The sequence below is a fragment of the Marmota flaviventris genome, chromosome 5, assembly GCF_047511675.1.
Source record: "Marmota flaviventris isolate mMarFla1 chromosome 5, mMarFla1.hap1, whole genome shotgun sequence".
Classification (NCBI taxonomy): Eukaryota; Metazoa; Chordata; class Mammalia; order Rodentia; family Sciuridae; genus Marmota; species Marmota flaviventris.
The window spans coordinates 123,342,069-123,354,937 of NC_092502.1; the positions used below are offsets into that span (position 1 = coordinate 123,342,069).

At 36.4% G+C, this 12,869-nt stretch overlaps 2 protein-coding genes across 3 annotated transcripts in view; one reads left to right on the forward strand and one right to left on the reverse strand.

The window, feature by feature from the left end:
- Mtrex (Mtr4 exosome RNA helicase) overlaps positions 1-9,763 on the reverse strand; it is a 97,212-nt gene extending 87,449 nt beyond the window's left edge. For both annotated transcript variants that reach the window (XM_027938098.2, XM_071612604.1), the window contains exons 1-3: positions 9,582-9,763; positions 2,797-2,934; positions 1,148-1,214 (exon numbers count right to left, since the gene is read on the reverse strand). In XM_027938098.2, coding sequence (XP_027793899.1) covers positions 1,148-1,214; positions 2,797-2,934; positions 9,582-9,715 — 339 coding nt within the window. In that variant the 5' untranslated portion in view covers positions 9,716-9,763. The remainder of the gene's footprint in view (positions 1-1,147; positions 1,215-2,796; positions 2,935-9,581) is intronic.
- Positions 9,764-10,050: 287 nt separating this feature from the next.
- The window catches only part of Dhx29 (DExH-box helicase 29), a 46,530-nt gene continuing 43,711 nt past the window's right edge, over positions 10,051-12,869 (forward strand). The window contains exon 1 of the mRNA XM_027938161.2: positions 10,051-10,358. Coding sequence (XP_027793962.2) covers positions 10,178-10,358 — 181 coding nt within the window. The 5' untranslated portion in view covers positions 10,051-10,177. The remainder of the gene's footprint in view (positions 10,359-12,869) is intronic.

Below are 12,869 nucleotides of genomic sequence, written 5' to 3' on the forward strand. Positions count from 1 at the left end.
ATGACAGAGACAGACAGGCTTGGTGATAAGAGGTTATAATACTTTCCAACTCAAGCCTCTACATAAAGTAACTGATGAAGTTACCTGCTCAGAAAGTAAGAGGGGATAGATAGATAGAATGGCAGAATTAAAGATAATCACAGAGCACAGGGAAACTTTTGAGCTTTTCAATGCAGGAGATATAGACATATAGACATTTTTTCCTTTCCTCTTCCCTGACTTTCATAAGCCCAGATAGAATAGAGTCTAAAATTAAGAGTGAAATGAATGATCAAATTGGCATTACATCTGAAAAACTAAATATTATCTAAGGGATAGATATTTAAGAACCTAACGTTCTAGTAAAACAGCTATTTTAACAAATAAAGTTCTAACTCCATATAAAAACCATTTTTTATTAATTTGGAATTTCTCTGCTCATTCAATAGATACTTTAAGATTCTCCAGGGGGCTAGGATTGTGGCTAGAGGTATAACGCATGCCTAGCATGTGTGAAGCACTGAATTTGTTTCTCAGCATCGCGTATAAATAAATAAAAATATATATTTAAGAAAAATATTCTCTAATTACCAGTAATAACTTGCTATATTTGAAATAAAAAGAAATAGTGTCAAAGTCCTGACTTAGAAATATAAATCCTCCCTTCTAAATGGATACTAAAAGCCATCAAAGATCACCATCTTGTGGCAGAACAGAGAAACTGCAATTTATCAGTCATTGGAGCAAGACATGAAATATCAAGTGACCTGCAAAAATATCACCATTAGTTGACTTTAGGAGTATAAGAATAAACAGATACTAAACATCTACTCTGTGCTGAGTACTCCACTGAATTTTCTTATATGATATTTACCAACACTCCAGAAGGTAAAACCAATCATTCCAATTTTACAAATTCAAAAGACAATGTTCAAAGAGGTTAAAAAATTTACTAAAGACTGTAGCTAGAAAAAATGTTGGGCTAGCGTCTGAACCAAGACTTTATTACAAAGCTCCCACGTTCTTTCTCTTGACTATGAATTGCCACAAAAACCATTTATTGTTTCCAAGGCCTTCAGGGTTAAATTACTTGCTGATCATCAGACCACAGAGTATAAAGAAAAATCCCACTTAGGTTACTAATGCAGTACATGTCTTTTGTGCTTACCTCATGTGTACATCCTTCAACAGTTTCAACTGATTGTACCTTAACTCTGGGCATCAGGTCTGCCAAACTTAAAGAAAAAAAAAATTGTTAAAATGACAAAAATTGTTTTTCTATAAATAAGCCCCCTATCTGTATTGTTAAAGAAAATGATACTACCCAATTATCAATATTTCATATTGGAAAAAGTTATACTACTAATACTCTGAAAATCTGTCACATTACTCAAATGCATACTGAGAATTCAACATGTTCCAGGAATTTATTATAAACACAGAACAAATAGACCACCAAGAAGATTATATTGAAAGAATTATGTCAGTTTAGTTCCAATGACTATTTTGAACAGAAAATACCTCTTCAAAGTACTGTCATTCCTTCAAAACATGAAGCTGGTTATAAAAATCATTACAGAACACAAAAGATAAAGTAGTCTAATTTAGATGTTGCTATAATTTACAGAAATGTTCCTTCTCATCAAAATGTTGCATTATGTTTATTGATGACATGACTCGAAAAATTCAAGAAAACTATATATATTTCTGTGCTAGAGTCAATAATCATACTTATCCATGTATCTGGATAGAACCCAATAATTACAATTTTATTTTATTTTTTTTAGTTGTAGTTGGACACAATATCTTTATTTTATTTATCTATTTTTATGTGGTGCTGAGAATTAAAGCCAGGACATTGCACATGCTGGGTGAGCGCTCTACCACTGAGCCACAACCCCAGCCCAGTAACGAAGATTTTTAAACTACCAATATTACACACTAATTTTGGGTAATATTATGCACTGGCTTGGGTAAATGGTACATATTACATATTTAAGTGAAACATCTACCATCATTTGTAGCAGATAATTTTACTAGTTCACTGGTCAAAAAAAAATCTCAGAAAGAATAAGCTCTTCATGGTAGTGCCTAACTAGAATATAATACATAAAGAAAAAAAATTGCAAAGATCATCACCACAACTGAAATCAGGTCAACCAAAAACACTGGTATCATTGTAGAAAGTTATAGCTTTCAAAATCTGAGAAATTCAAATACCAAGGAATATTCAGCCATATATACCCATGGGTCTTGTTCACTGACAAGAGTCTTAGGATTCATAACCACTCTACTGCTACATGCGACAATAAATATCTAATTTCTTCTAATGGTCCTTCCCACTTATTCCTTCCACTGGGTCAGTTTTATTCTTCTCTCCTATTTTACTCTTCAGTGATCACCTTGAGACATAAATAAACATAACTTATCCTTTTAAAAAAAAAAAATCAAGTTTCAAGATTCTTCTCCCAAAACTGGCTCTAAAGTATCAAAAAATGAATCATTTCTATATTGTCTTCCAATTCTCCAAACTTACATAAATGTGCTATATTTACATGTTTGCATAGTATATAAAGAATATCATGTTCATTTTCCTAACTCAGCAAAAAGTATATTATAAAATATATTTGGCCAACATATATGGGCATGCATGAGGCCCTGGGTTCGATCCTCAGCACCACATAAAAATAAATAAATAAAGATACTGTATCGATTTACAACTAAAATAATATTTTTAAAAAACCCAATATATAAACAATTTTAAAAACTTCATACCAAATTAAGAGTTACTAACATTTACTATTGTGGAAATATTACCTTAAGTCTTCAGTTACTGACTCTTCTATCCTGGGCTTCTTTCCAAAAATGGTTTCATCCGTGCCTTCAAAATCCACATCTCTCTTATTTTTTCCACTATTAGTTGACTCTGATTGCAATTTGGCATCAAAACGTTTCCTGAATGGAAATATATCAGTTCTTACTTTAAGGGGAATACTAAAAACTACTGCTCCATGTATTGTATACACCGTTAAGAAGAAAAACATCATTACTTAAACAGATGAATGGTGCAAATCAAAGCTCAGAATACTCTATAACTAGTAAAATTGAACACTATTCCTTTTTTATTTCATATTTTCTTAGGTTTATTTTAAAGTACTTTTAAACTCAGAGTAAAAGAAATGGTCACATAAGTTTTTTAAAAAAATTTATCAAACAATAAATTTGACCAAAAAGAATTATAACCAATCAGACTGTAACTCATAATCTACAAAAGAACTAGCCTGTAATCTGGGCTGGGGTTGTGGCTCAGTGGTAGAGCGCTTGCCTAGCATGTGTGAGGCACTAGATTCAATTCTCAACATATAAATAAATTAAAGTCCACTGACAACTAAAAAAAATTTTGGAAAAAAAAATCAGCCTGTAATCTTTCAAAGACTGCAAGCTCATGAAAGTCAAACAATTGGTCCAGGCTACACGAAACTAAAAAGACATGACTACCAAATTATGTACTCCAACATAGAATCCCTTTCTTACAAAGGACATTAAAGTAACTGTCAAAATCTGAATAAATCTGTAGATTATAATACTATGTCAATGTTAATTTCCTAATTCTGATCACTGCAATCTGTACTGTGGTTATATAAAAGAATGCTCTTATTTTCAGATAACAAACACTGAAGTACCAAGAATTTAGAGGTAAATAAGCAACATGTCTGCATCTTAATCTAAATAGTTCCTTATTCTAAATAGTTCAAAGAAAAATATAAACATACAAACATATATATATATATATACACACACACACATATATACATATGTACATATATGTGTGGGAAGAAAGCAAATGTGGTAAAAATATTAATATTTGGGATATTTAGGTGAAATGTATAACGATTTTAATACCATTCTTACAGCTTTTCTGTAAAGTCTAGAATTATATAAAAAAATAAGACATTCTGCCAGCCTCAAAAACTTAGTGAGGCCCTAAGCAACTCAGAGAGATCCTGTCTCTAAATAAAATATAAAAAGAAGGGCTGAGGATGTGGCTCAGTGGCAAGCTCCCCAAGTTCAATCCCTGGTACCAAAAACAAACAAAAGACGTTTTTAAAAGTACTTACACTATCTGAATGACATTTAGATATATCTGTAATAAAAATTGAGCACTGATTGTTTAGTACAACCAATTGTTGTTATCATGCCTGGAGAATAACACATGCCAAAGAGAAACACCTACTTTTTGACTAGGCTTAAAACAGGATGGTGGCCAGTCACGGTGGTACATGCTTATAATTCCAGCACTCAAGAAAGTTTTATTTGGAGAACTATACAAAAGCAAGTTAAAATTAATTCCTAATGTGTTAAGTTTGGCTATATGTCATAATAGAATGCATGTATTATTTTTGTTCATTTGTAAATACCTACAATACTTGTAAAGGAATTGTTTTAGAATACCTGGACAACCTGTTCAACACCATAAAAGGCACTGGACTAAAATGGTGAGATACACATGCAAAATGTAAAACCAGGGCTGGGCATGTAGCTCATTAAAATATTTTTAAATGTCAAAAAAGGGGAAAAATACATGTAATTTAGATTAGAGAAACAATATCCATAATATAAAAGGGCTTCTACAATTAAGAAGAAAAAGACTAACTATCCATTTTCTAAAATATGAAAAAAAAATGACCAACTCACAAAAAAGAAAATCAAGTAGCTTCTGAACATAAGAAGTGATGCTTTGCTTTATTCATATTAAGAAAATTATAAATTAACAGTAATTGAAATATAATTTCTCATATATTGGATAAACAAAAATCCAAGTTCATCATACTCTATTTAGGAAGGCTGATACACATTCAAGGGAAAATGAAGGTCATCTCCAGAGTGAGAAGCAGCTTTGACTTGGGCTGGATGTACAATATTTATAGAAGAGTTGTATCAGGGGCCTGACTCGGAGGTGGATCCAGGGTGGAGCTGAACAATTTTGTACCAATGTCCCCTGCACTTGTCTACTTCCCTCATTTTACAAGGGCAGGGGTCAGCAGCTTGTTGCTAGAAATTTATACCTATGCTTTCTACATCTCAATGGCCTGTGGGTGTTTCCTTTAAGATTCAGTATTTCTCTCCCTCTATCCTAAATCTCTATCTCAATCCCAGTCTGGGGCAGAAAATGTTTAGGCAATTCAGACAATCTTTTGCAGAAAGCACCCTTTAATCCCAGCAATTTGGGAAGCTGAGGCAGGAGGTTCAGAAGTTCAAAGCCAGCCTCAGCAACTTAGTGAAGGCCTAAGCAACTAAGCAAAACCCTGTATAAAAATAAAAAGGGTTATCTAAGAATATAATGTGGCTCAGTGGTTAAGTGCCCTTGGTATCTCCCCCTCAAAAAAAAAAAAGAAAAAGAAAAAGCACAAGTAATTAAAACTGATGGAGTTTTTGATGTAAGAACCAACATGCAGGGTTCTCACTGATCTGTGATTGGACATCTATGTATCAGAAATAATAATAAAAACAACTTGAATGAATGTCCATAATAGATAAACGATATGTCCACAGAACAGATTAAATAATATTCAATTCAAGTAAAATTCTAGAAAATGCAAGCTGTTCTATAGGAACAGATCTGTGTGGTTGCCTGCAGGAAAGGGTATGCATTTCAATGGAAAATCAAGAAACTTCAGGAGGTAATGGAAATATTTCAATCTTGATTGTGGTAATGGTTTAGTGTACTTCAAGTATATAAGGAAGGGAGGAAGGCAGGTAGAAGGAAGAAAGGCAGGCAGGTGGGCAACCACACAAAAGAAAGGACGTTCTCAAGGAATTCATTTCTCAGAATCAAGCATTAATTCTGCCTTTTCTTTACAAACTATGATTCAAGATAAAGAGCTAATATGGGAATTTTTTTAAGAGACATTACAGGTAACTCAAGCAAAAAGAAATGATAAAAATAGAAAAATCTCTACTTTGCAACTACTAATGAAAGAATGGGTTTAGGCAACCATTAGCAGATGCTAAAGCAATTATATGAAAGGCTGATGAGGGATCTTGGTTAACATTATAACCTACTGATTAATCTTGGAATGGAACAGATAATCTGCATCTTATGATGTAGGGCAACAGAAATACATCATGCCACTATAAATTATTCTTATCTAAAACAAAAGAACCTGAATCTAATCAAGTCTCCAGATTACCACTGCCAAATGAATTTGCATATATATAATGTAAGCTACGTATAAATTCAAAATTTTGTAATCACTTTAACAGATTTAAAACAACAGGTAATATAAATTTTAATTTGTTTTACTTAACCCACTTTATGCAAAATATGTTAATTATAACCAAGATAAAAATTAATGGGGACTGGGATTGTAGCTCAGTGGTAGAGTGCTTGCCTGGCATGTGAGGCACTGGGTTCGATTCTCAGCACTACATATAAAAAAACAAATAAATAAAGGTCCATCAATAACTAATAAAATGTTTAAAAAATTAATGGGGTATTTTACCTTCTATTTTCATATTAAGTCTTCAAAATCTAATGTTATACTTTTTGTACATCTCAGTTCTGACAAGCCATATTTTAAATGCTTCATGTGAATAGTGACTATTGGACAATGGTGGAACTAGATATAAGTTAAAACTAAAGTAAATACTTAGGAAGGAGAAACAAGTTAAATGACTGTCTAATAAAGCAATCTAGAATGTGGGAGACTCTCCAGAACAAGTGGCCTGGTTTCTTCTCTTACTCGTCCTTCCAAAAAGAAATGTATGATAGGGGCTGGGGATGTGGCTCAAGCGGTAGCGCGCTCGCCTGGCATGCATGTGTCGCTGGGTTCCATCCTCAGCACCACATACAAATAAAGATGTTGTGTCTGCCGAAAACTAAAAAAAAAAAAATTTAAAAAAACCTCTCTCTCTCCCTCTCAGTCTGTCTCTTTCTTAAAGAAAAAAGAAATGTATGACATAAAGAAACAAGAGGGAGATTGATGGAGAAAAGACTTAAGGAGTAACAACTAAAACAGTGTACCGGCTTTGTCTGGTTCCTGAATCAAACAAACCGCCTACCAAAAAAACCCCTTAAAGACAATAAAAGAAATCTCACTATGAACTGAGTAGACACTATCAAAGAATTACTATTAGTTTTGTTTTTGTTTAGAGGGGGTGGGATGAAATGAATACTGAAAGAGAGAGAAATAACATGATAGGTAGTATTTGATTTAAAAGAGGGTATGCATGGAAATAGATTTACCATTACTTGATATTGCTGAAACAAAGGTATAGGTACATGACGTTCCTTTTATGTAACATAAGTATATGTATATAGTTTGACAATCTCCTAGTATGGGTGGAAATAGATTTACCATTACTTGATATTGCTGAAACAAAATTGTAGGTACATGACATTCCTTTTACATATGTATATATATATGGTTTGAGAATCTCCTAGTTTGAAAAGCATTTGGCCTAAAGTATTAAATACATAAGGACAGTTATTATTTTGGGAGGGAATACTGGGGATTAAACTCAGGGGCACTCAACCACTGAGCCACATTCCCAGCCCCATTTTGTATTTTATTTAGAGACAGGGTCTCACTAAGCTGCTTAGCATCTCACTTTTGCTGAGGCTGTCTTTGAACCTGGGATCTTCAAATTTTCACTACAGTTTCAGAATATGCCCTACTGCTTTAGAGACCAGATAGAATTTCACATTATACACAATGATTATGATCCCAGGCAAACTGGATTCTTTCCTAAAATGCCTAGATGAGAAAGCCTAACTTAAAGTCCTGGTAGTAAAAAAAAGAAAAAAAAGTACCTGAAGTTACTAATGCTCTGTATTTTCTTATATATTTCCCTTCTCTAATGTTCACATATTTCCTAATAAAATTAAAATATAAATTAACTTTCTTCTATATTTCAGACTACTAAACTTAACCCTACTGCACTGGAAAGTAGAATAATTAGTATCTGTGAAGTAAAGTATAAAGTTGGAAATCATACATATATTATTTTTGTAATACTGTAGTTGCTCACTTAAAAAGTAACTATTGAAAAATACTTAAGCTCCCCCAAACTTTTCCACTTCCTTCAACTCAATGAGAGGTGAAAACTATTTTTCACACTCCAGGTTTTTCTGCCATCCCTCTAATCTCTCTTTGGTCTTAAGTATTTCTCTTGAAGTTCTCTGCTGTGTCATTATACTTTCCCATAGGGATCTCCACCTCAACCAGCACCAATTCAAATAACATTATTGAGATAAGAGACTGCCAGTACTACAGGTCTGTCTCTCTTACAACCCTCATTAAAATTACCCAATGTACATTTCCATAAGGATGTATTACCATTGCTTCACTTTGTCTCAAAACTTCTGAATTTACCTATTTTTCTCTCCCTGACATACACATTTTAAAAACCCGTCTCTTCTGACCCCCCTTCTGTTGTTCTCCTTAATTTTGTCCTTGACAAAATGTTCATATCTTTTCCTTCCTTCTCCTACTTCCTGAGGTTCTTTTCATCTCAAAACTAGACAAATGAAAATACTTTCCAACCTACTTTCATGCTTTCAGTGTCTATACTCTTAAAATATACTTTGCCAATCACTAATCAAGTAATTTTCCTGAACTATACTTTTACTTATCCCATCCCCAACTTAGGAAACACTAATTTAATTTACTATTTCCTCAATCCAGAATATCCTGTTATCTAAGCTCCCCTAAACATCACAGATATCTCAAACTTATATAGCACTTAACTGTACATACCGTTCATTTTATGTCCATTGCTGACTAATGCAAAGTTATAACTCTTTAAAATGTGTTCTGTCCCCTTAGAAAATTCCTCAAGAATGAAATCATGCCTAATTCATTCACCTCTTTGGTATTTTCCAGGCAACAACAAGAATAAATATTGTTAATTAATAATGAACCACCTTATTTTCCATAATTCAAATAATAGAATTCCGTTGTTCTGCTATAAACACTTTATGGTGGTTATATGCATTACTCTACACGTTTAGGGTCTAGTAATTTTAAATATTTTCTAAATAAACTCCTCGTAGCTTGCATTTATTTGGTTTTATTATGTACTAAACTCTTGTTAGGAGATTAACACATATTGTCTCATTTAATCTTCATGACAGCCTAAGTGGTAGACACTATCAAATTTCCATTTTACGGGCGAGAAATCTATAGCGTGGAGATTAGAATCTCTCCCTTGTTTCTATTTGTTCTTTAACCCCCACGTCGTTTCTTCTAAGCTTCTTTGCCCCTCACCTAGTCATCAATTTCGTTTATAAAAGATTACGTGCTAGGAACTGGGCATTTGCCCAGAACCTAAGGGAAACCTCACGGCCCCGCGGCGCAGATGGGAGTCAGTACCGTGGGCCAAAGGAAAGAGCTGTGGCAGAGGCTCAGGCTGCTTGGCGGTATGGGGGAAAGCCAAGATCGGGTTTCCCCCAATCAGTATTATCCTACCTCTCTTCTTCCAGAACCCCTTCACTTTCCGACTTCACTCACAGTACACACATTTTGTGCTTTTCCTAAGAATCGTGTTTTCTGCCCTCGGCACCAAGAGAAAAAAAAAAACATCTTGGACGTCTTTCTTACCCGGCCTTTTCTGCAGACCCTGGCAAGCCCTTCCATTTTCCCTTCTCCTTTTCTTTGTCTTTTTTGGTTGCGGCCGCAGTGGTGGAGTCATCTTCGAACACGCTGAACAGCTCATCCCCAAACGCTTCCGCCATCTTTCCGAGCTCAGACCGAATCTTCCTTTTACCCACGAGGCTCCGCGACCGCCCCGACAGTGACGCCAGGCGGAGGCTCAACCGTGGCCCGTAGGAGACAAAAGTAATAGAGTCGCACGACCGAAGGAATTTCTCTGTTTTTGTTTCTTTGTTTTGATCTTTCCTTTCCTTTTGGATTACTAGCGGATAGACAGTTCAGAGGTTTTAAAGAGATCGCTTACCGCAGCACTCGGTAGCCGGCAAGCGGCAGGTTCCCGAAGCGGGGTGGGGGTGGGGGGCAAAGAGGCGGAGCCTGGTGAATCTGACCAACTGAGTGAAGCAGTCGCCCAGGTCTGAGAAGCCCGGATGGAGGACGCTGGATGGCGGCGCGGGAGCCGGGTAATGTGAAGAACTCTCGTGGGTTCTGCTGTGGTAGAGGCCAGACTGAGACCTGGAAGAATCTTCTGCTGCAATTGCAACAGCATGGGCGGTAAGAACAAGAAACACAAGGCGCCGGGAGCTGCGGCGGTCCGAGCCGCTGTGTCTGCTTCCAGAGCCAAATCTGCAGAGGCTGGAGCTGACGGGGAAACCCAAAGCAAGAAGCCGGGGACCAGGCCGCCTCCTGCCGCCGCTGCCATCACCCGGGAGCCCCGAGTCAAGCAAGGTACGAGGAACTCTCCACCCTGAACTTTCTACTCCTTGTCCCCAGGAAAGAACCTTCGAACCCGGGCGGACCATCATGCTAAAAATTTGTATCTCCCACACCCGGAGCTGTTAGCTCCTAGCCGCCTTTCAGATAAATCTAAGCTCTCTGAGCCTCCAGAATTCCTGCAGTAGCACTGTTGCAGCCTGACCTTTCCCTTCTAACGCACCTTTTCTTCCAAGACCAAAGTAATTGCATTTCTTGCTGTTTCAATAGGGATCCATTCTGAACCATCAACCCAGCTGGCTAGGCTAAGGCAGAGACGGGTAGTAGTGGAGTTCTACCTCCTCGTGCCTGCCCCATTTTCTTGCCTGATTTTTATCATGTTTAGTAATGATGTAGTACCCTCTATGCTCTGGAAAAATCAGTACTTAATAGGAATTACAGTACTTACACACTGAACATTGATGTAACCTATTGCAAAATTATCTTCACTCTTATTCCGCATCCTTGCATTTTTTGCTTACTCTGTACATTGGTTTGAAAACTCACCTTGGAGATGTCCAACTCCTGCTGCATATCTGCAGGCCACTATTAAGGCGATTTCAAAAGATGAAATTAATACACTGTTTCCTTCTGTTAGCTAAGCATGTGTGTATACGTGCATACACACAAATACTTAGGCATCTGGAATGGGGGGGGGGGAATGAAATGAGCTAAATGGAAACATTGCCTCTCCTGCAGCTTGCCAGTCAGTCTAATGTCAGAGATAGGCATAAACTAATCACACAGATAGGCATAATTGCTTTATAATTGGTAAGTGCTGCAAAGTGTGGGGAAAGTTTAATAAGATAATCTAATTTTTATGGTGAGGAGCAGGAATTGTGAATGATCTCAGAAAAGGTGACAAGCTGAAAGATCAAAAAGATGAGAAGTTAACTTGATAAGGCATGGCAGAAATAGTATTCCAAGCAAATAGTAATGAACAACATGCAAAGATTTGGAGTCAAGAACAAGCTCTTGAGGAATTCATAGAATATGAGCATTGCTAAAGAGGAAAGGAGATGAGACTAGAGAAACGGGCAGATACCAAACCTTCAGCTAAAAGGTGGGTAAGATTTCTTTACCCTGCAGTTTGTTATCTTTTAACTATAGAGTTGTTATGTTTGTCATTACCAATATGTAGAATTTCTCCTTAATTTGTGGTAATTTTACTCTCTGGATCCACATCTTGGTTTCCCTTTGTCTTTTACTGAAGTTTCTTTGAATTCTTTTAACTTTCTGATAGTCATTTGTTGTATTCTTTGACTCTTATTTCCTCCACTCTCCTCCAAAATGTGAACCTTTCCCAAGGTGTCTATCCTTTACAATATAGATCCCTCCTCCAGCTCTCTTAGGAGAGTTCACCTATTTCCATTACTTCTGTCTTTTCTTTATAGGTAATTTTCCAACATACACCAGCCTTGCTTTCAAGCACAAATTAGCCATTTCACCATTAACCTGGACCTATTTTTTGCAAGCATCTCAAATTTAACATGGCTAATACTAAACTGCTCTTTTCTCCACAAATTAACTTTTTTTCTACTTCCTTATTTCTCTTTCCACATAAGCTTTTTATCCAAGATCAAAAGTAACTTTTTAAAAAAATCTATTTTTATTTGTAGATGGACACAATATTTTAATTTTGTTTATCTCTGTTAGTTTTTTTATGTGGTGCTGGGGATCGAACCCAGTGCCTCATGCGTGCTACACAAGCACTCTACCACTGAGCCACAACCCCAACCCCAAAAGTTACTTTTGATGCTCTCTGTTATTCTTTGCATTCAGTCTATGGCCAGGCTCTGTGAAGTCTTCACTTGCATATCTGTTCCTGTATACTCTCTCATTTTTCATGTGCTATTACACTCTAGTCTAAATAATCACAAATTCCTAGAGTACCAACAGAGTCACTTAATGGGTCTACCCAACTTTGTTCTGTTTTTCTCCTCCAGTCTCCAATATATCAGCATCAGATTGATCTTCCAAAAATGTTGCTTTGATCTTTATAGTTACCATTCTCTTCCATGGCTTCCTCACTGACTTTGCAGGAAAATCCAAATTGTTCATCTAATATTGATTGCCCAGTTTCTGTTCTCTCAACTAAAAGGCCCAGGGGTCACTCCAGATAAACTGGGCTAACTGGGCTGCACGAAATAACCACACAAGAGACACAAATACCTTTGGGGTCACTGTGACAGCTCCTCTGATCTTAAGGATCTGCAGAAAGAGACAGCAAGAGCTCAGGCTGATCCCCTTTATTGTGGAGAAGCTATTCAAATGAGGCAAGGGGTCAGGTTTCAGGGGGCTGAGTCTATCTTCATGATGTCCCCTGTCAGCAGGTTGACTGACACCTGGGTAGGCCACACCCAAGGGCACAGTAAGAGAAGGGGACACACACAAGGCGCTTCCATGGAAGATTCTATCCTAAACAGGGCAAGGGGTTATATTACAAAGGAACAGGTGAGCATAGCTTCACCCATGGGGCTGTCGCAA